Source organism: Salmo trutta, chromosome 10, assembly GCF_901001165.1.
Source record: "Salmo trutta chromosome 10, fSalTru1.1, whole genome shotgun sequence".
NCBI classification, from domain to species: Eukaryota; Metazoa; Chordata; class Actinopteri; order Salmoniformes; family Salmonidae; genus Salmo; species Salmo trutta.
In genome coordinates this window covers 5,174,522-5,199,094 of record NC_042966.1, presented here as the reverse complement: position 1 = coordinate 5,199,094, position 24,573 = coordinate 5,174,522, and the positions used below count along the sequence as shown (strand labels likewise).

Sequence of the window (24,573 nt, the reverse complement as noted above, 5' to 3'; positions counted from 1 at the left end):
CTCCTAAACTTACTTAGGCTTGACATAACAGAGGGGTTGAATACTTATTGAATCAAGACATGCCAGCTTTTCATTTTTTATTAATTTGTAAATCATTTCTAAAATGTGGTATTGTGGTGTAGGCCAGTGATATTTTTTTCCTTAAATGTAATACATTTTAAATTCAGGTTGTAACAACAAAATGTTGAAAAAGTCAAGGGGTGTGAATACTTTCTGAAGGCACTGTATACAGTGCATTCGGAAAGTATTCAGACCCCCTGACTTATTCTGAAATGGATTAAATACTTTTCCCCCCTCATCAATCTACACACAATGCCCCATCGTGACAAAGCAAACACAGGTTTTTAGATTTGTTTGCAAATGTATAAATATTTTTATATATAATATCACATTTACATAGGTATTCAGACCCTTTACTCAGTACTTTGTTCACACACCTTTGGCAGCAATTGCAGCCTCAAGTCTTCTTGGGTATGACACTACAAGCTTGGCACACCTGTATTTAGGGAGTTTCTCCCATTCTTCTCTTCAGATTCTCTCAAGCTCTGTCAGTTTGGATGGGGAGTGTCGCTGCACAGCTATTTTCAGCTCGCTCCAGAGATGTTTGATCGGGTTCAAGTCCGGGCTCGGGCTGGGCACTCAAGGACATTCAGAGACTTGTCACAAAGCCACTCCTGCGTTGTCTTGGTTGTGTGCTTAGGGTCGTTGTCCTGTTGGAAGGTGAACCTTCTCCCCAGTCTGAGGTCCTGAGCGCTCTGGAGAAGGTTTTCTTCAAGCATCTCTCTGTACTTTTCTCCGTTCATCTTTCCCTCGATCCTGACTAGCACGATGCTGCCTTCACCATGCTTCACCATAGGGATGGTGCCAGTTTTCCTCCAGATGAGACGCTTGGCATTCAGTCCAAAGTGTTCAATCTTGGTTTCATAAGACCAGAGCATCTTGTTTCTCATGGTCTGAGATTCCTTTAGGTGCCTTCTGGCAAATTCCAAGCAGGCTGTCATGTGCCGTTTACTGAGGAGTGGCATCCGTCTGATTGGTGGAGTTCTCCCATCTCCATAGAGGAGCTATTGAGCTCTGTCACAAGGACCATCGGGTTCTTTGTCACCTCCCTGACCAAGGCCTTTCTCCCCTGATTGCTTAGTTTGGCCGGGCGCCCAGCTCTAGGAAGTTTCGGTGGTTCCAAACTTCTTCCAATTAAGAATGATGGAGGCCACTGTGTTCTTGAGGACCTTCAATGCTGCAGAATCTGCAGAATGCTGCAGAACCCCAGATCTGTGCCTCGACACAATCCTGTCTCGGAACTCTACGGACAATTCCTTCGACCTCATGGCTTGTTTTTTGCTCTGTCAACTGCGGGACCTTATATAGACAGGTATGTGCCTTTGCAAATCATGTCCAATCACTTGAATTTACCACAGGTGGACTCCAATCAAATTGCAGAAACATCTCAAGGATTATCAATGGAAACATGATGTACCTGAGCTCAATTTCGAGTCCCATAGCAAAGGGTCTGAATACTTATGTAAATAAGGTATTTCTGTTTTTTTTTTTTATATACATTTGCAACAATTTCTAAACCTGTTTTCACTTTTTCCTTATGGGGTATTGTGTGTAGATTGATGAGCGGGTAAAAAAATCATTTTTAGAACATGGCTGTAATGTGGAAAAGGGGAAAGGGTCAGAATACTTTCCGAATGCACTGCCCGATAATTACTCCTCAGTTTGTAGGGATGCATGATTGGCAATGTGCCATTTTGTACCAGGCAAGTACTGTTATCGACTTTGTTATATACAGTGTACTTACTTGACATAAGTACAACTAAGTACCAGACCAAAACACCAGAGTAAGCCTAAATACACATTTCCATGTCACAAGAATGAAAATGTAATTAACCATGTGCTAAAACAGTGGGTGTAACCCACCCAGATCTTCATGCATCACCTACTGTGTATGAAACAGTCCATAGTGAAACACATAAACTATCCTGGTTTAGTAACCATGCCTGTCTATCTCTTTGTCTCGGCCTCTGCAGAAAGCCTATAAAGCGTCTGGGGACGAGATGAGGTCGGCAGGCTACGACTTGAGGCTGGATGCTATTCCCTTCCAGACGGCCAAAGCTTCCACGAATATCGCCAGTGATGTGAGTTTAGTTTACACAAGAGAAAAAAGAAAGAAAAAATACTAACACATTGCTGTTTTAATTGTCTTTCTTGCACTCACACTTGTATTTTACTTACTAGCACTGATTTTGCTAATAGCTGCTTTATTGAGGAAAGTTTTTGTCTTACCTTGGACATTACACCAATTTGTTGTCTTTTTGAGAAGTGTAACTTGGTTAAAAAAAGTTTGATTTCACCTTATTGTAACATTCTGTCGTAAAGATCACATTCAACTTCATAAAAAAAAAATCCCATCTCTCAAGTCAGCCGTATATCCCCTTGTGACAGCAGGAATGGAAGCTTGTTGTGTGCAACAGGCAGTGGCAATTTACCCTTTGCTAAGCCCCGCCCCTCTTGGTTACTGTTGCAACCTTGGACAACATTTTCCCGGGAAGCCCAATTCCACCTTCTAACCACTGGCGAAATGCCCTCACAATGATCTCAAATGTGTTTTCAACACACAATGAAAATAAACACAGACTACCCCTTGCTAATCAGGAAACTCTCGCGTATGTTGTGGTGGACTGTCATTACAATTGCTTAACGGCAACCTGGTAAAATTATGTTTTTGGTGTGGCTAGGCACTGAACTAGCTTGTGCTCTCAAATCGTAACCTGAGGTTGACAACAGACCAGATGGGAGTTGTATTCATAACATGGCTAACTTAGCTAGCTAACATACATTTATAGAAAACAAGTTATATTAAGTGGCTAGCTAGCATTAGCAACATTTGGTGGTCAATGAGACTGAGAGCTAGCTAACCAGCTGAGGTACAGTGGTTGCTCAACTAAAAGTTTTGAGATTATACTGCGGGACTTAATAATTAATTGAATAGGTAATTTGTGGTTTAGTACGGTACCCTGCGTCACTGCTTCATTGCTCCAGACCAGCGCAAGGGAGAGTTAGAGCACTGATTATGCTTTTGGGTCCCAAGGCGCTAATGTGTCTCTAACTGACAATTAATGGCCGATTTATAAACCAAATAGAAACTGATAATTGTGCACGACTTCAACATTTTATTTCAATGAATTGAATGATGAAGGTGATTGAATTTAGAACAATAGTGTAAGAATTGCTGTTCCTCTGTCCTGCACGCACACACCCGGAAAAATACATTTAGTAACAAAAAAATAACTCGTCAGTATTACTTACTAAAGCTGTTGTTACACAAAGGTTTTTATTCTAAGAGAAACGGAAATGTTCAATTATATTCTTAAGATATATGTGTTGACTGAATATTAGCAAGTGATGTCTGCTAAATAATCAAGTTCATGGCGCAAAGGGTTTTGCGCTGCTCTGAAACAAGCAAGGGGACTGGTCTTGATAAATCAATGAGATTTTTTTTTTTCACTGAATCTCCGTTTGGGTATTGGTTAGACTGCAATTAGGGTGTGGAAATGTTATGCTCTTAGTACTGTAGCCTACTCCCGACCGTCACGTTGTACAGCACCATATTTTCCTAAGGGAAACCCTGAAGGTTTCGTTTTTCTTGGAATAGAAACACCATAATATTAATCAAATTAATTAAGCTACATTTCTTAAAATCAATCCCATATACTATGTTCATACAAAAAAATGTTTTCAATTCTCTAGTACAGTGGTTCCCAAACTTTTTATAGTCTCGTACCCCTTCAAGCATTCAACCTCCAGCTGTGTACCCCCTCTTGCACCAGGGTCAGCGCAATCTCAAATTGTTTTTTGCCATCATTGTAAGCCTTCCACACACACACACTATACGATACATTTATTAACCATAAGAATGAGTGTGAGTTTTTGTCACAACCCCGCACGTGGGAAGTGACAATGAGCTCTTATATGACCAGGGCACAAATAGTAATATAATAATAATCAACAATTTTGTCTTTATTTAACCATCTTCCATATAAGACCTTATTTGTTCATTGAAAATTGTGAATAACTCACCACAGGTTAATGAGAAGGGTGTGCTTGAAAGGATGCACATAACTCTGCAATGTTGGGTTGTATTGGAGAGAGTCTCAGTCTTAAATCATTTTCCACACACAGTCTGTGCCTGTATGTAGTTTTCATGCTAGTGTGGGCCGAGAATCCACTCTCACATAGGTACGTGATTGCAAAGGGCATCAGTGTCTTAACAGCGTGATTTGCCAAGGCAGGATACTCTGAGCGCAGCCCAATCCAGAAATCTGGCAGTGGCTTCTGATTCAATTCAATTTTCACAGAACCGCTTGTTGTAATTTCGATGAGGCTCTCTTGTTCAGATATCGGTAAGTGGACTGGAGGCAGGGCATGAAAGGGATAATGAATCCAGTTGTTTGTGTCATCCGTTTCAGGAAAGTACCTGCATAATTGCGCACCCAACTCACTCAGGTGCTTCGCTATATCACATTTGACATTGTCCGTGACCTTGAGTTCATTTGCACACAAGTAATCATACAATGATTCCTTGTTAATGCAGACAGGGAAGAGCTCCAACTTCTTAATCATAGCTTCAATTTTGTCCCACACATTGAATATAGTTGAGGAGAGTCCCTGTAATCCTAGATCCAGATCATTCAGGTGAGAAAACCTCACCCAGATAGGCCAGTCGTGTGAGAAACTCGTCATCATGCAAGTGATCAGACAAGTGGAAATTATGGTCAGTAAAGAAAACTTTAAGCTCATCTCTCAATTAAAAAAAAACATGTCAATACTTTGCCCCTTGATAACCAGCGCACTTCTGTATGTTGTAAAAGTGTTACATGGTCGCTGTCCATATCATTGCATAGTGCAGAAAATGCAATGCATTGCAAAAGTATTCATCCCCCTTGGCGTTTCTCCTATTTTGTTGCGTTACAGCCTGTAATTGAAATGGATTTTTTATTTGGATTTCATGTAATAGACATACAAAAAATTGTCCAAATTGGTCAAGTGAAATGAAAAAATTACTTATTTCAAAAAATTCTATAAAATAAAAAAACGAAAATTGGGGCATGCATGTGTATTCACCCCCTTTGCTATGAAGCCAGAGTTACACATGAGATAAACAAACGTACAGTCAATAACACAAATAGAAAATCTATATACAGTGTGTGCAAATGAAGTAAGGAGGTAAGGCAATAAATAGGCCATAGTGGCAAAGTAATTACAATTTGGCAATTAACACTGGAGTGATAGATGTGCAGATGAGGATGTGCAAGTAGAAATACTGGTGTACAAAAGAGCAGAAAAAAAATATGGGGATGAGGTAGGTAGTTGGTTGGATGGGCTATTTACAGATGGGCTGCAGCGATCGGTAAGCTGCTCTGACAGCCGATGCTTGAAGTTAGTGCTTGAAGTTGGTGAGGGAGATAAGTCTCCAACTTCAGTGATTTTTTTTTTTTTTATAACTTTAAAAAAAAAATGCAATTCGTTCCAGTCATTGGCAGCAGAGAACTGGAAGGAAAGGCAGCCAAAGAGGTGTTGGCTTTGGGGATGAAGTTGTGGAGAAGTACAGATCAGGGTTGGGTTATAAAAAAATATCTGAAACTTTGAACGTCCCACAGAGCACCATTTAAATCCATTATTGAAATAATATGGCACCACAACAAACCTGCCAAGAGAGGGCAGCCCACCAAAACTCACGGACCAGGCAAGGAGGGCATTAATCAGAGAGGCAACAAAGAGACCAAAGATAACCTTGAAGAAGCTGCAAAGCTCCACAGCGGAGATTGGAGTATCTGTCCATAGGACCACTTTAAGACGTACACTCCACAGAGCTGGGCTTTACGGAAGTGTGGCCAGAAAAAAAGCCATTGCTTAAAGAAAAAAAATTAGCAAACATATTTGGTGTTCGCCAAAAGACTCCCCAAACATATGGAAGAAGGTACTCTGGTGAGAGGAGACTAAAATTGAGCTTTTTGGCCATCAAGGAAAACGCTATGTCTGGCGCAAACACAACACCTCTCATCACCTCGAGAACACCATCCCCACAGTGAAGCGTGGTGGCAGCATCACGCAGTAGGGATGTTTTTCATCGGCAGAGACTGGGAAACTGGTCAGAATTGAAGAAATGATGGATGGCGCTAAATACAGTGAAATTCTTAAGGGAAACCTGTTTGTCTTCCAGAGATTTGAGACTGGGACGGAGGTTCACCTTCCAGCAGGGAAATAACCCTAAGCATACTGCTAAAGCAACACTGTGGTTTAAGGGGAAATATTTAAATGTCTTGGAATGGCCTAGTCAAAGCCCAGACCTCAATCCAATTGAGAATCTATGGTATGACTTAAATATTACTCTACACCAGTGGAACCCATCCAACTTGAATGAGCTGGAGCAGTTTTGCCTTGAAGAATGTGCATAAATCCCAGTGGCTAGATGTGCCAAGGTTATAGAGGCATGCCCCAAGAGACTTGCAGCTGTAATTGCTGCAAAAGGTGGCTCTACAAAGTATTGACTTTGGGGGGTGAACAGTTATGTCATGGCTTTTGCGCCATCAGTACAGATACCAACATGAGTAGCAGCTACATTTGGCTACATACGGACCATTAGTGACTGGATGTTAATTATTTGACTAGGCTACCTGTATTTGACATTGTTGTTATTTCGCTGAACACAAGATGATTTAATTTTAATTTTTGGTAGTGAAACGAGGCTACTCAGATGAGAAACTCACCCAAATGTAAAGCCCTGTTGGAAAATATAAATGGACTGTTTGAAAATGTGAAGAAAAAAAAGTACCTTCACATTTTTATTTGGCGTACCCCAGTTTGGGAATACCTGCTCTAGTACAGCCAATATTGAAGACTATCAAATGCTTCTCAAAGATACCCTCAGGTGTTCAATCTAGCATTAATGGCAACAATGGCTGACAATTAAATAACGTGCCATAGAATTCTGCGGCAGCACCGCAAGGTGTGCTGCAGTATGATGCAACTTTTACAGGAAGAACCACTGTAGCAAAAGTATATTTTCGGATTCTAAAGATACTCCATCAACAGCTCTGCATTTCAAGAATCAGAGTTCCAAGTACCCTGGTGCACTGTTCAATTATTTAACCATTTGTGACTGACCGCCTCGATTCGGTCTTATGTAGCAACATTTTAAATTGTGCTTTTTACATTGGATATAAATAGACTCAGAGCGACAAATAGTATATCATACACTGCATTTGAGGAACAATGGGAAAGTAATTCTGCCTTGAAATTCGATAAACTTTTGAGAAAATGGTCCTTGAATGTTTTGGTACACATAATCAAAATGTATTTGTCACATGCACAGCATACAGAAGGTGTAAACGGTACAGTGAAGTGCTTATTTGCATAGTAATAATATCAGATAAAAATATTTCATAAATATATTTTCATTATTAGATGATGCTTACCTGACACACTTGTCTAAATTGATGGGTCATGTGAAAGAATGCTATAACCACCCCCCACCACATCTATCTAAGTGGATGTGTCACTATTGTCTGGACATGTACACATGTTCATGAAATACAATAGATGACCGTAATCAGGCCCAGACACACTGGCTAACTTGATGGGTCATGTAATAATCCAGCCAAGTCTTTTGTTTAGACATGTAGCTAGCTACCTAGCTAAACAATGAACCAGCATAATCCCAACTCATATTACTACCAATACAAACATTGTCATAGCTGTAGTATGAATCTGCAGGTAGCTAAAGCTAACCAACTAGGTTCAATGTTAGCTAGCTAACTAGCAAAGTAAATGGGTTTCTGATTCGAATAGTGTTACTAAACAGATCATACACAACGTTAGGTAGCGAGCCAGCAAGCTAGCGTTTCTTAGCTAACTAACAGTACACTTTAACTTGCAATAAAAACGACTTTCCGACGAAATTTGAAACTTTTATATGTGAAAATATAGCTAGACTCTTACCCGTATACACTACCGGTCAAACGTTTTACAACACCTACTCAATCAAGGGTTTTTCTTTATTTTTACTATTTTCTACATCGTAGAATAATCATCACAACTATGAAATTACACGTTGTAACCAAAAAAGTGTTAAACAAAATAAAATATATTTTAGATTCTTCAAGTAGACTTGATGACAGCTTTGCACACTCTTGGCATTCTCTCAACCAGCTTCACCTGGAATGCTTTTCCAACAGTCTTGAAGGAGTTCCCACATATGCTGAGCATGTGTTGGCTGCTTTTCCTTCACTCTGCCTTCCGACTTATCCCAAACCATCTCAATTGGGTTGAGGTCGGGGGATTGTGGAGGCCAGGACATCTGATGCAGAACCATCACTCTCCTTCTTGGTCAAATAGCCCTTACACAGCCTGGAGGTGTGTTTTGAATCATTGTCATGTTGAAAAAAAAATAATAGTCTCACCAAGCGCAAACCATATGGGGTGGCGTATCGCTGCAGAATGCTGTGGTAGCCATGCTGGTTAAGTGTGCCTTGAATCACAGACAGTGTCACCAGCAAAGCACCCCCACATCATAACACCACCTTCATGCTTTAAGGTGGGAAATACACATGCGGAGATCATCCGTTCACCCACACCGCTTCTCACAAAGACATGGAGGTTGGAACCAAAAATCTCAAATTTGGACTCCAGACCAAAGGACAAATTTCCACTGGTCTAATGTCCATTGCTCGTGTTTCTTGGCCCAAGAAAGTCTCTTCTTATTATTGGTGTCCTTTAGTAGTGGTTTCTTTGCAGCAATTCGACCATGAAGGCCTGATTCACACAGTCTCCTCTGAAGAGTTGATGTTGAGATGTGTCTGTTACTTGAAATCTGTGAAGCATTTATTTGGGCTGCAATTTCTGAGGCTGGTAACTCTAATAAATGTATCCTCTGTAGCAGAGGTAACTCTGGGTCTTCCTTTCCTGTGGCGGTCCTCATGAGAGACAGTTTCATCATAGCGCTTGATGTTTTTTGCGACTGCACTTGAAGAAACTTTCAAAGTTTTTGAAATTGTCTGTATTAACTGACCTTCATGTCCTAAAGTAAGGGTGGACTGTCGTTTCTCTTTGCTTATTTGAGCTGTTATTGCCATAATGTTACCCTATTTGTTAAAAGACAATCTTCTGAACACCACCCCTACCTTGTCACAACACGACTGATTGGCTCAAACGCATTAAGAAGGAAAGAAATTCCACATATGAACTTTTAGTGTGCAAAGCTGTCATCAAGGCTAAGGGTGGCTACTTGAACTTTTGACTGGTACTGTGTATGTATGTATATGTATGTATATGTATGTGTATGTATGTGTATGTATGTATGTGTATGTATGTGTGTGTGTATGTGTGTGTGTGTGTGTGTGTGTGTGTGTGTATATATATATATATATATATATATATATATATATATATATATATATATATATATATATGCTTCTGAGACAAGTTTTGAACATGTTCATGGTGACACTGTGACAGCGCTCCCCCACAAAAAATTAATGTCTGATGTAGGGATGGGCATGAGTCCTCGACGCAAATCAAAACTCGTTCTTTAAACAGAGATAAAAAAAGTAATCAAATACTGTAAAACTATTTGGTGCAATGTGCTTTTAATTTTGTATAGTGTTTTTTTTGTTTTAAAGACAGTTTTAATTCGTTTTCACTCTTGTGTTCAATAGGCCTACATGTGCACACTGTGGCCCCGTCCGACAGGACCAGTCAGGCAGCATATAACCCCACTCACTTTGCCAAAGCACAGCCCCCACACCACTAGAGGGATATTACTACCCTGAGATAAGGCTGAGTATAGCCCATGAAGATCTCCACCACCGCACAAGCCAGAGGGGAAGCAAAATCGTACTCAACCCACTCAAGTCAAATGTAGCAGGGGAAAAAATCCCAGCACGACGTGATGCACCCCTCCTAGGAACAGCATGGGAGAGCACAAGTAAGCCGGTGACTGAGCCCCCATAATAGGGTCAGAGGCTGAGAATCCTAGTGGAGAGGGTAGCCGGCCATTCACCTTCTCACCCCTGGGCCAGACTACACTCAATCAAATCAAATGTTATTAGTCACATGCGCCGAATACAACAGATGTAGACCTTACAGTTAAATGCTTACTTACAAGTCCTTAACCAACAATGCAGTTTAAAAGAAATACGGATAAGAATAAGAGATAAAAGTAACAAGTAATTATAGAGCAGCAGTAAAAATAACAATATATATACAGGGGGGTGCCGGAACAGAGTCAATGTGCGGGGGCGCCGGTTAGTTGAGGTAGTATGTACATGTAGGTAGAGCTATTAAAGTAACTATGCGTAGATGATAAAAACAGAGAGTAGCAGTGGTGTAAAGAAGGGGGGGGGGCAATGCAAATAGTCTGGGTAGCCATTTGAGTAGATGTTCAGGAGTCTAATGGCTTGAGGGTAGAAGCTGTTTAGAAGCCTCTTGGACCTAGACTTGGCACTCCGGTACCGCTTGCCGTGCGGTAGCAGAGAGAACAGTCTATGACTAGGGTGGCTGGAGTCTTTGACAAATTTTAGGGCCTTCCTCTGACACCGCCTGGTATAGAGGTCCTGGATGGCAGGAAGCTTGGCCCCAGTGATGTACTGGGCCGTACGTACTACCCTCTGTAGTGCCTTGCAGTCGGAGGCCGAGCAGTTGCCATACCAGGCAGTGATGCAACCAGTCAGGATGCTCTTGATGGTGCAGCTGTAGAACCTTTTGAGAATCTGAGGACCCATGCCAAATCCTTTCAGTCTCCTGAGGGGGAATAGGTTTTGTCGCGCCCTTGTCACGACTGTCTTGGTGTGCTTGGACCATGTTAGTTTGTTGGTGATGTGGACACCAAGGAACTTGAAGCTCTCAACCTGCTCCACTGCAGCCCCGTCGATGAGAATGGGGGCGTGCTCTGTCCTTTTTTTCCTGTGGTCCACAATCATCTCCTTTGTCTTGATCACGTTGAGAGAGAGAGGTTGTTGTCCTTGCACCACACGGCCAGGTCTCTGACCTCCTCCCTATAGGCTGCCTCGTCGTTGTCGGTGATCAGGCCTACCACTGTTGTGTCATCTGCAAATGTAATGATGGTGTTGGAGTCATGCCTGGCCGTGCAGTGTCCAGTGTTGAGGGTCAGCGTGGCGGATGTGTTGTTACCTACCCTCACCACCTGGGGGCGGCTCGTCAGGAAGTCCAGGATTCAGTTGTAGAGGGAGGTGTTTCGTCCCAGGGTCCTTAGCTTATTGATGAGCTTTGAGGGCACTATGGTGTTGAACGCTGAGCTGTAGTCAATGAATACCATTCTCACATACATAGGTGTGATTTGTACAGTCAGCCACTTGCATGAACACAGAAATTGGTTATTAGAACAGCACATGCATAGAACACAGAAATTAGTTAAAGAAAAGCACAAACATAAAAATTCCCATTACACACCCGAAAACGTATTTTGTTTAGAATTAATAAGTAGTGATTCCAGGCTATTGTGAAATGGTAGAACCTGCTTTTTTTCTGACTATTTCACATAGAGATGGGGGAAGCTAAAAAGCTTAGCTAACTTGCTGTGTTTTTAGCCAGGCTAAATCCAGCTAAAAAAAGTGTGCCCATAAGGACCATCCCACAGGCAAATAGTATTGAGAAAACAACTAGACTAAGACCTTGAGAAAACAACTAGCCTAAGCTAGCTAGCTGTTTGCAGATGTGATGGAACAGCTGTTGTTTACAAACGCACCAGAAGTTCTTTGGGGTTCCAGGGTTCACTTCAGCTCCTCCTCAAAAAGCCGTTAAAAAGTTAGATAAATAGGGTTCTATATTATACCTTTTTTTCAACAAGGACTGAGACCAAGGTCTTTTTTACAGCTGGGCCCTACGTATACATGTTTACACATACAGTTTATGTACAATGATTAAGAAACTACACAAGACAAACAAAACGAACACAGATGACACAAAAAAATACAGTAGGAGATTGTTACATTTACACACAGGTTATTCCCCTAACAGCATAATAACTTGCATTACCTGAAGCAGTTACAAGCAATACAAATCCTCCAATAAATGTTTAAAATGGGCAAAGGGGACAAGAATCTCAAGTCTAAGTTTAGTCTGCAGGCTATTCCATAAGCAAGGAGCCTAACAGGAAAAGGCAGCCAAACCCAACTCTGTGGAGATCGCAGGGGCCTCAAGTGTAATCCATGCTTGAGACCTGGTTTTATGAATTATAATTATAATGTTGATGAGTGATGATAAATAAGAAAGTAGTTTATACAGAAGTGCTTTATAGACAAACACGAGAGCATGTTGTTCTCGTCTCATGGACAGTGAAGTCCAACCCACATTTTGATATAAAACACAGTGGTGAGTTCTGTAGCTAGCACCCGTAATAAACCTAAGTGAGCAATGATAAGTAGCATCCAGCGATTTAAGTGTTGATGCCGTAGTATTCATGTAGATAATATCTCCATAATCTATAACAGACATAAAAGTAGCTTGCACAATTTGTCTTCTATTTGTAGAGGACAAACATGTCCTGTTTCTATAAAGGAAGCCTAGCTTGATTTTTAGCCATTTACAAAGTTCGTCAACATGTATTTAAAAAGACAGGGAAATGGTTGGATGATGAACTAAGTATTTATATGCAGAGACCTGATTAATTTGAGGGCCATCTAAGCTCGTAAGTGCAAGTGTATTTTCAACCAACTTTTTGGACCTATTGAAAATCATATTGTATTTTCTTTGCATTTAAAACAAGTTTCAGCTTATAAAAAAATACCTTTGGAATATCTTAAAATGTGTCCCCAATTGTGATAATGCTTGGTCAGCCGTTGAAGCAATAGAATACATGACAGTGTCATCAGCATATAGATGTCCAGTTTAAGTCGGAAGTTTACATACACCTTAGCCAAATACATTTAAACTCAGTTTTCACAATTCCTGCCATTTAATCCTAGTAAAATGTCCCTGTCTTAGGTCAGTTAAGTTCACCACTTTATTTTAAGAATATGAAATGTCAGAATAATAGTAGAGTGATTTATTTCAGCTTTTATTTCTTTCATCACATTCCCAGTGGGTCAGAAGTTTACATACACTCAATTTGTATTTGGTAGCATTGCCTTTAAATTGTTTAACTTGGGTCAAACGTTTCAGGTAGCCTTCCACAAGCTTCCCACAATAAGTTTGGTGAATTTTGGCCCATTTCCTTCTGACAGAGCTAGTGTAACTGAGTCAGGTTTGTAGGCCTCCTTGCTCGCACACACTTTTTCAGTTCTGCCAACAAATTTTCTATAGGATTGAGGTCAGGGCTTTGTGATGGCCACTCCAATACCTTGACTTTGTTGTCCTTAAGCCATTTTGCCACAACTTTGGAAGTATGCTTGGGGTCATTGTCCATTTGGAAGACCCATTTGCAACCAAGCTTTAGCTTGCTGACTGATGTCTTGAGATGGTACTTCAATATATCCACATAATTTCCCTTCCTCATAATGCCATCTATTTTGTGAAGTGCAGCAGTGCCTCCTGCAGCAAAGCACCCCCACAACATGATGCTGCCACCCCCGTGCTTCACGGTTGGGATGGTGTTCTTCGGCTTGTAAGCCTCCTCCTTTTTCCTCCAAACATAACGATGGTCATTATGGCCAAACAGTTCTATTTTTGTTTCATCAGACCAGAGGACATTTCTCCAAAAAGTACAATCTTTGTCCCCATGTGCAGTTGCAAACCGTAGTCTGGCTTCTTTATGGTGGTTTTGGAGCAGTGGCTTCTTCCTTGCTGAGCGGCCTTTCAGGTTATGTCGATATAGGACTCGTTTTACTGTGGATATAGATACTTTTGTACCTGTTTCCTCCAGCATCTTTACAAGGTCTGTTGCTGTTGTTCTGGGATTGATTTGCTCTTTTCGCACCAAAGTACATTCATCTCTAGGAAGCAGAACGCGTCTCCTTCCTGAGCGGTATGACGGCTGCGTGGTCCCATGGTGTTTATACTTGCATACTATTGTTTGTACAGATGAACGTGGTACCTTCAGGCGTTTGGAAATTGCTCCCAAGCATGAACCAGACTTGTGGAGGTCTACAATTTTTTTTCTGATGTCTTTGCTGATTTCTTTTGATTTTTTCCCATGATGTCAAGCAAAGAGGCACTGAGTTTGAAGGTAGGCCTTGACATACATCTACAAATTATGTCAATTAGCCTATCAGAAGCTTCTAAAGCCATGACATAATTTTCTGTAATTTTCCAAGCTGTTTAAAGGCACAGTCAACTTAGTGTATGTAAACTTCTGACCCACTGGAATTGTGATACAGTGAATTTTAAGTGAAGAAATCTGTCTATGAACAATTGTTGGAAAAGATTACTCACACAAAGTAGATGTCCTAACCAACTTGCCAAAACTATAGTTTGTTAACAAGGAAATTGTGGAGTGGTTGAAAGACTCCAACCTAAGCGTATGTAAACTTCCGACTTCATCTGTATTTTACACTTTCTTACCTCATCACCGATATTGTTTATGTAGAGAGTGAACAGTAATGGACCAAGTATAGAACCATGTAGGACCCATATAACGAACTCCAATGGCTCCGACTGGATGCCGTTGACTACAATAGCCTGACTTCTATCCTTTAGATACTCATAAAACCAACGACAGGCATCCGATCCCAGTCCTATTAACGACAGCTTACCCAAAAGTATCACATGGTCTACAGTGTCAAAAGCTTTAGACAAATCTATGAACAAGGCGGCACAGTACTTTGTATTATCTAGGGCATTAGTAATATCATTTATAACACATACAGCGGCCGTAGTGGTACTGTGTTTAGGTCTAAAGCCAGATTGATTGCTAGAAAGAATATTGTTAACAGTTAAAAATGATTGTAGTTGCCTCTGCACCAATGACTCTAACATTTTTGCCAAACAGGAGAGCTTAGAGATGGGCCGATAATTATCCAATTCACTATCATCACCTTCCTTTAGGAGTGGTAAAACAAAGGCTGTTTTCCAAGCTTGAGGAATATTTCCTACGACTAATGTTCGATTAAAGATTAGTTATTGCACTAGCAATAATAGGTGCCGCACATTTGAGTAAATATGGATTCAGATAGTCAGCGCCTAATGATTTCTTAGAATCTATAGCAGATAGCGCAGATAAGACCTCATCTTCTGTGACTTTTTGAAAATTAAAAACCGGCTTACTATTTTCCACATCAGCTGAAGGCCGAGGGGCTGAAACAATAGAAAGGTCAGGATCATGTTGGCCATTTCATTCTTTCAAAAAAAACCAGCAGAAATATAGCTCCAAAAAGGGTTCTGCTATCATTACAACCCTTTTCTGGTACTACAAATAACCTTTTCTTAATGGTTCTTCATAGAACATTAATGGTGCTGTAAATAACCATTTCATAAAGGATTGGTTCACTCATTTTCTAAACTGAAAAGAGTCATCATGGTTCCACAACCATCACCCTTACCAAATAACCCTTGTGTGTAGCCTGGGAACCAGTCTGTTTGTGCCATCATGCCGCTTCTTCTCATGCCAAACTGTTTGGAATGATACCACAAACAGATCTGGGACCAAGCTAAATAGCATCTGCTAGTAGAGTAGAGCGATTCTCTAAAATGGTCCTGTCTTTGCACCCTCAGTTCCGTTACAAGGAAGCCTTTGTGAAGGAGAAGGGTCAGCAGGTGGGGCTGCTCAGTGTCGAGGATGACCCAAAGATGGTGCACTCCCTGGCAGCCAGCAAGCTCCAGAGCTGCCTGGGGTACAAGAGGCAGGCTCAAGAGACGCGCTCCCAGTTCAAGATGCATGCCGACCAGCCTGTGTTCCAGCAGGCCAAGAAGAGCCAAGCTCTGGCCAGCAACCAGACCTACCACCAGAGGCTCCATGACTACACCTTTGACCCTCAGCAGCTCAACGTCCAACACGCCAAGCAGGCCTACAAGCTGCAGAGTGACGTGAGTGTGTCTGTGTGTGCGCGTGTGTGTGTGTGTGTGTGTGTGTGTGTGTGTGGTGGGGGGGGGGGTACCCATTGTAAATTGTAGAAATGGTTTAGAGTTTAAGGTAAACTCAATTTACTGGGATTCCAGTGCAGAGAATAATGTAATAGTGAAGACATCAAAACTATGAAATAACACATATGGAATCATGTAGTAATCAAAAAGTGTTAAACAAATCAAAATATATTTTAGATGTTAGATTCTTCAAAGTAGCCACCCTTTGCACACTCTTGGTATTCTCTCAACCAGCTTCACCTGGAATGCCCTTCCAACAGTCTTGAAGGAGTTCCCACATATGCTGAGCACTTGTTGGCTGCTTTTCCTTCACTCTGCGGTCCAACTCTTCCCAAACCATCTCAATTGGGTTGAGATCAGGTGATTGTGGATGCCAGGTCATCTTATGCAGCACTCCATCACTCTCCTTCTTTGTCAAATAGCCCTTACACAGCCTGGAGGTGTGTTGGGTCATTGTCCTGTTGAAAAACAAATGATAGTTTCACTAAGCGCAAACCGGATGGGATGGCGTATGGCTACAGAATGCTGTGGTTGCCATGCTGGTTACGTGTGACTTAAATAAATCACAGACAGTGTCACCAGCAAAGCACCCCACACCATCACACCTCCCCCTCCATGCTTCACAGTGGGAATCACACATGCAGAGATCATCCGTTTGCCTACTCTGTGTCTCACAAGACACAGCGGTTGGAATAAAAAATGTCATATTTGGACTCATCAGACCAAAGAACAGATTTCCACTGGTCTAATGTCCATTGCTCGTGTTTCTTGGCCCAAGCAAGTCTCTTCTTCTTATTGGTGTCCTTTAGTAGTGGTTTATTTGCTGCAATTCGACCATGAATGCCTGATTCACGGAGTCTCTTCTGGACAGTTGTTGTTGAGATGTGTCTGTTACTTGAACTCTGTTAAGCATTTATTTGGGCTGCAATCTGAGGTGCAGTTAACTCTAATGAACATATCCTCTACAGCAGAGGTAACTCTGGGTCTTCCTTTCCTGTGGCGGTACTTATGACAACCAGTTTCATCATAGCGCTTGATGTTTTTTGCAATTGCACTTGAAGAAACTTTCAAAGTTCTTGAAATTTCCGGATTGACTGACCTTCATTTCTTAAAGTAATGATGGACTGTCATTTCTCTTTGCTTCTTGCCATGATATGGACTTGGTCTTTTACCAAATAGGGTTATCTTCTGTATACCACCCCTACCTTGTCACAACAGAACTGACTGGCTCAAACGCATTAAGAAGGAAAGAAATTCCACAAATTAACTCTTAAGAAGGCACACCTATTACTTGAAATGCATTTTAGGTGACTACCTCATGAAGCTGGTTGAGAGAATGCCAAGAGTGTGCACCCTTTGACTACTTAAACAAATCTAAATATATTTTACATTTTAGATTCTTCTAACACTTTTTTTGGTTACTACATGATTCCATATGAGTTATTTCATAGTTTTGACTTCTTCACTATTATTCTACAATGTAGAAAATTAAAATTCAAGAAAAACCCTTTTGACTGGTACTAGATATGCACTGTGTGTACAAAACATTAGGATTACCTTCCTAATATTGACTTGTACCCCCCCCCCCCCCCCTCCCCCCCCCAACGCAATCTGTTGCAGGTAAACTACAAGTCAGATCTGAACTGGATCAGGGGTGTGGGCTGGACCCCCCCTGGCTCCCATAAGGTGGAGATGGCCCGGCGGGCTGCAGAACTGGGCCTGACAAAGAGCGTGAGCACTGAGGACGCCATTGCCCAGTACCAACACATGATGATGATGGTGAGAGAGCGATTACAAAATACAGCATGCTTTTATGTATATTGTTTAAAAAAATGCTATTGCAACCTCTTTGCAATAAGAAATTGAGACAAAGCTCAAGAGAAGTTTCAAGTTCCTCTGTCCAGTGTCTTGTTCTTTTGCCCATCTTAATCTTTTATTTTTATTGGCCAGTCTGAGATATGGCTTTTTCTTTGCAACTCTGCCTAGAAGGCCAGCATCCCGGAGTTGCCTCTTCACTGTTGACATTGAGACTGGTGTTTTGCGGGTACTATTTAATGAAGCTGCCAGTTGAGGACTTGTGAGGAATCTGTTTCTCAACTAGACACTCTTATGTACTTGTCCTCTTGCTCAGTTGTGCACCGGGGCCTCCCACTCCTCTTTCTATTCTGGTTAGAGCCAGTTTGCGCTATTCTGTGAAGGGAGTAGTACACAGCGTTGAGATCTTCAGTTTCTTGGCAATTTCTCGCATGGAATAGCCTTCATTTCTCAGAACAAGAATAGACTGACGAGTTTCAGAAGAAAGTTATTTGTTTCTGACTATTTTGAGCCTGTAATCGAACTCACAAATGCTGATGTCCCAGATACTCAACTAGTCTGAAGAAGGCCAGTTTTATTGCTTCTTTAATCAGGACAACAGATTTCAGCAGTGCTAACATAATTGCAAAAAGGTTTTCTAATGATCAATTAGCCTTTTAAAATGATAAACTTGGATTAGCTAACACAACGTGCCATTGGAACACAGGAGTGATGGTTGCTGATAATGGGCCTCTGTATGCCTATGTAGATATTCCATTAAAAATCAGCCGTTTCCAGCTACAATAGTCATTTACAACATTAACAGTGTCTACACTGTATTTCTGATCAATTTGATGTTATTTTCATGGACAAAAAATGTGCTTTTCTTTCAAAAACAAGGACATTTATAAGTAACCCCAAACTTTTGAACAGTGTATACATTCACCTGTGGATACTTTCATGAAATACAGCTCTCGCCCATGAAAACCAGCACACAGTCATTGTTTTCACCTATATTAAATACAAGTCTCCACTCCAGTATCCCCTTCCCCTTTCTTTGTCTTTTCCGGCGAACATGGCACAACCGCACATCTATTCTCTGATAGGGACGCACCCCTACCCGAATCGATCGCCTAATATGACCCGTCTGCGTTGAACGACCCTCCAAACAACAGCACGTTATGGTGAGACTCTGTATACTGAAATCCCACCTCAGACCATACGATGATACAACCCGACCGTAATGCCGGAGCACGTATGCCCCCACCCGGAGACCTTCTATAGATCTGTGCTAGACATTCCGGATGTCACAGTCCTTCCCCCAAATTCAAAACTACTAACAATAGTCTGCATTCGTATGATGACCGGCCTCTCTTTCAACAATGGTTTCACATAAACAAATTGAAACTTCACTCTCCTACAGATACAGAAAGGGTAGATGGCCCTTATGAGGCACAGGAGGTATTGGTAAGAAACTAGCTTACCTTTTTTTATTTTAGGCCGGCCACCTCCGCTACCGATTCTCCTTCCCACCAAGTCTCTCTCAAAGGTGAATCCTGTTGTTAAAAATGAAAATGCTATTGCAATAAGGAATTTATTACCAAGGATGCCGTCAGCTGAGTACATACATTTAGAAAGTTCAAAACACATCTTATACTCTTGAGTTTTTCCAAATGTTGTAACGTTACAGCCTTATTCTAAAATGGATTAAATAAAAGAATTCCTCATCAATCTACATACAAGTTCCTATAATGACAATGTGAAAACAGGTTTTATACATTTTTGCAAATGTATTACAAATAAAAAACAGATACCTTATTTACATAAGTATTCAGACCCTTTGCTATGAGACTCGAAATTGAGCTCAGGTGCATCCTGTTTCCATTGATCATGCTTGAGATGTTTCGACAACTTGATTGGAGTCCACCTGTGGTAAATTTTAATTGATTGTACATGATTTGGAAAGGCATACACCTGTCTATATGAGGTCCCACAGTTGACAGTGCATGCCAGAGCAAAAACCAAGCCATGAGGTCAAAGGAATTGTCCGTAGAGCTCTGAGACAGGATTGTGTTGAGGCACAGATCTGGGGAAGGGTACCTAAAAATGTCTGCAGCATTGAAGTTCCCCAAAAACAGTGGCTTCCATCATTCTTAAATGGAAGAAGTTTGGAACCACCAAGACTCTTCCTAGAGCTGGCCGCCCGGCCAAACTGAGCAATCAGGGGAGAAGGGCCTTGGTCAGGGAGGTGACCAAGAATCCAATGGTCACTCTGATAGAGCTCCAGAATTCCTCTGTGAAGATGGGAGAGCCTTCCAGAAGGACAACCATCTCTGCAGCACTCCACCAATCAGGCCTTTACAGTAGAGTGGCCAGATAGAAGCCACTCCTCAGTAAAAGGCACATGACAGTCTTCTTGGAGTTTGCCAAAAGGCACCTAAAGGACTCTGACCATAAGAAACAAGATTCTCTGGTCTGATGAAGCCAAGATTGAACTCTCAGACTGGGGTGAAGGTTCACCTTCTAACAGGACAACGATCCTAAGCACACAGCAAAGACAAGGCAGGAGTGGCTTCGAGACAAGTCTGAATGTCCTTGAGTGGCCCAGCCAGAGCCCAGACTTGAACACGATCGAACATCTCTGGAGAGACATGAAAATAGCTGTGTTTCTCATTCTCCCCATCCAGCCTGACAGAGCTTGAGAGGATCTGCAGAGAAGAATGGAAGAAACCCAAGAACCCAAGAAGACTCAAAGCTTTAATCGCTGCCAAAGGTGCTGAATACTGAGTTAAGGGTCTGAATACGTATGTAAATGTTATATTTCACTTCTTTAGTTTTTATAAATGTGCAAAAACTTCTAAAAACCTGTTTGCTTTGTGATTATGGGCTATTGTGTGTAGATTGAGGAAAACCAGAAATATCCTTTTCTCAGCTGTTTGAAGCTTTTATTAAATTATTTTAAACCTTCATTTAATTAGGCAGGTCAGTTAAGAACAAATTCTTATTTACAATGACGGCCTAACCCGGCCAAACCCGGACGATGCTGGGCCAATTGTGGGCCGCCCTGTGGGACTCCCAATCACGGCCGGATGTGATTCAGCCTGGAATCACAACTTAGGGAGGGGAAGCATAGACATTTTGCACATTGGTCTACAGAGGGTAGTGCCTATGTACCAGTACATCACTGGGGCCAAGCTCCCTGCCATCCAGGACCTCTATACCAGGTGGTGTCAGTGGAAGGCCAAAAATATTGTCATAGACTCCAGCTACCCAAGTCAGACTGTTCTCTCTGCAAATGCACGGCAAGCAGTACCGATGCACCAAGTCTGGAACAAACAGGACCCTGAACAGCTTCTACCCTCAAGCCACAAGACTGATAAATAGCTGGTCCGTGTAGCTATTGATTAACTATTTAACTATCTGCATTGACCCTTTTTGCACATCACATATGCTGCTGCTACTGTTTATCATCTATCCTGTTGCCTTGTCACTTTATCCCTACCTATACATACATATCTACCTCGATTACCACATACCTCTGCACATCAACTCCGTAGTGGTGCCTTGTGTATATAGCCACGTTATCATTACTCATCGTGTATTTATTCCTTTTGTTATTCTATTATTTCTCCTTTTTTTCTTCTCTTCATTGTTGGGAAGTAAGCATTTCACAGATCTACCTGTTGTTTACGAAGCATGTGACAAATAAAATTAGATTTTAGGATTTGATCTACCACTTATCAGACTTGCTTTCAATGAGAATGACAGATCTAATACTCACATTTCTATCTGAAATGAGTCTGGTCATAAACAAAACTAATATGGAAGGTGTAAATATGCCCAATCTCTCTCTTCATCCACCAGCAGCAGATGGAGGAGCAGCAGCAGGTGTCAGAACCTGTTGACACCAGCAAAGAGTTCCAGCAGTCGGGAGTCAATCTAGACGCAATGGAGATCCTCCACGTCAAGAGGAAGAAGACCATCCAAACGGTGAAGAAGTCCAATTCCTCCTCCTCCTCCATGGATAGCAGCGTCAAGAAGTTAATGATGGCTTCCAACTCAGCCATAGAGTCAATGATGGCTTCCACCTCTGTCTCAGCCATTGAGAACACAGTCAAGATGTCCACAACGAGTGAGGCATCGGCCATAGAAAATGCTTAGACAATGTTGTGAGAAGGTGTTGCCTTAGGGCACATATCACACTTATTCCACCGAGGGGGCCGAGTGTCTGTGCGTTTTCACTCCTCCCTTGTACTTGATTGATGAATTAAGGTCACTAATTAGTAAGGAACTCACCTCATCTGGTTTTCTACGTCTTAAACCAGCAGACACTAGGCCCTCCATGGAATGAGTTTGACACCCCTGCCCTAGGGGGTAGGTGGAAGTTGCCTCTAACCTATGATATAGGGTCAGGTCTTTTTTAATTCACCTGATGGATGAAGTAAGGGATTGGAGTTGGATTACTTGATCCTAGATCTATTAAGAGCAATTTCTACCCCAAGATACAATTAGAGAATGTTGTGAGGGAACTGTGCATGTAGAATCAGGAAGGGAGTTCAGACGTGCTGTAAGTGGTTTATGTTGAAGGGTACTTCATTGCACATTCATAACCCATACACAACAAGATACAATTAGAGAATGTTGTGAGGGAACTGTGCATGTAGAATCAGGAAGGGAGTTCAGAAGTGGTTTATGTTGAAGGGTACTTCATTACACATTCATAACCCATACATAACATTCATAAGAAGTATAGGAGAATGTCATCATTTATTTTTCAACAATGACAAGTTTATATTTTTGTTACAGTGCCTTCAGAAAGTATTCATACCCCTTGACTTCATACCCCTCCACATTTTGTTGCGTTACACCCTGAATTCAAAATGTATTAAATCGATTTTTTTCCTTACCCATCTACACACAATACCCCATAATGACAAAGTGAAAACATGTTTTTAGAAATGTTTGCAAATGTGTTGAAAATGAAATACAGAAATATCTAATTTACATAAGTATTCACACCCCTGAATCAATACTTGTTAGAAGGAACCTTTGGCAGCGATTACAGCCATGGGTCTTTCTGGGTAAGTCTCTAAGAGCTTTGCATACCTGGATTGTACAAGATTTGCACATTTATTATTTATAAAATTCTGTCAAGTTGGTTGTTGATCATTGCTAGACAGCCATTTTAAAGTCTTGCCATAGATTTTCAAGCAGATTTAAGTCAAAACTGTAACCAGGCCACTCAGAATCATTCAATGTCGTCTTGGTAAGCAACTCAAGTGTATTTTGGCCTTGTGTTTTACGTTATTGACCTGCAGAAAGGTGAATTTCCCTGCCAGTGTCTGTTGGAAAGCAGACCGAACCAGGTTTTCCTCTTGGATCTGCGTATGCTTAGTTGTATTCGGGGTTTTTTTATCCCCAAAAAATTCCTAGTCCTTGCCGATGACAAACTTAACCATATCATGATGCAGCCACCACCATACTTGAAAATAGGAAGAGTGGTACTCAGTGATGCGTTGTGTTGGATTTGCCCCAAACATAACGCTTTGTATTCAGGACATAAAGTTAATTTCTTTGCCACATGTTTTGCAGTTTTACTTTAGTGCCTTGTTGCATGTTTTGGAATATTTCTATTCTTTACAGACTTCTTGGTTTTCAGCCTGTCATTTAGGTTAGAATTGTGGTGTAACTGCAATGTTGTTCATCCGTCCTCAGTTTTCTCCTATCACACCCATTAAACTCAGTAACTGTCAGTAACAGTCACCACTGGCCTCATAGTGAAATCCCTGAGCGGTATCCTTCCTCTCCAGCAAGTTAGGAAGGACACCTGTATCTTTGTAGTGACTGTGTGTATTGATACACCATCCAAAGTGTAATTAATAATGTGTACTTGTGTGTGTGCTGTAAAGTGTTAGTCCCATGTTTCATGAGCTGAAATAAAAGATCTCAGAAATATGCATACGAAAAAAAGCTTATTTCTCTCAAATGTTGTGCACGAATTTGTTTACATCCCTGTTAGTGAACATTTCTCCATTGCCAAGATAATCCATCCACCTGACAGGTGTGACATATCAAGAAGCTGAATAAACAGCATGATCATTACACAGGTGCACCTTGTGCGGGGGACAATAAAAGGCCCCTGTAAAATGTGCGGTTTTGTCACACAACGCCACAAATGTTTTTCATGTGAAATCCATAGATTAGGGCCTAATTTATTTGAATTTACTCATTTGAAATTGTTGCATGTTGCGTTTATATTTTTGTTTAGTATATGTGACTTGTTAAGCACATTTTTACTCCTGAATGTATTTAGGCTTGCCATAACAAAGGGGTTGAATACTTATTGACACAAGACATTCAAACGTTTAATTTTAAATTAATTTGTTAACATTTCTAAAAACATAATTCCACTTTGACATTATGGTGTATTTATTGTGTGTAAGCCAGTGACACAAAATCTAAATGTAATACATTTTAAATTTAGGCTGTAACACAACAGAATGTGGAAAAGTAAAGGGTTGTGAATACTTTCTGAAGGCACTGTATGTCACAATAATGATCCTATGTCGACTTGCATTCATGAAATGCAATAAAATTGTTATTTTGTACAGCATATGGATGTGTTGTGTATGGCTTATGAATTGGGCGCTGCATCGCAGTGCTTGAGGCGTCACTACAGACATCCTGGTTCAAATCCAGGCTGTATCACAACCGGCTGCGATTGAGAGTCCCATAGGGCGC

At 41.2% G+C, this 24,573-nt stretch overlaps 1 protein-coding gene across 5 annotated transcripts in view; it reads left to right on the top strand.

The window, feature by feature from the left end:
• nrap (nebulin-related anchoring protein) overlaps positions 1-23,791 on the top strand; it is a 114,853-nt gene extending 91,062 nt beyond the window's left edge. For 3 of the 5 annotated variants that reach the window (XM_029764175.1, XM_029764174.1, XM_029764172.1), the window contains 4 exons: positions 2,034-2,141; positions 15,670-15,981; positions 17,659-17,817; positions 21,697-23,791. In XM_029764175.1, the coding sequence (XP_029620035.1) occupies positions 2,034-2,141; positions 15,670-15,981; positions 17,659-17,817; positions 21,697-21,993 (876 nt within the window). In that variant the 3' untranslated portion in view covers positions 21,994-23,791. The remainder of the gene's footprint in view (positions 1-2,033; positions 2,142-15,669; positions 15,982-17,658; positions 17,818-21,696) is intronic. The other 2 variants (XM_029764173.1, XM_029764176.1) reach the window with 2 other exon arrangements.
• The last annotated feature ends 782 nt before the right edge of the window (positions 23,792-24,573 follow it).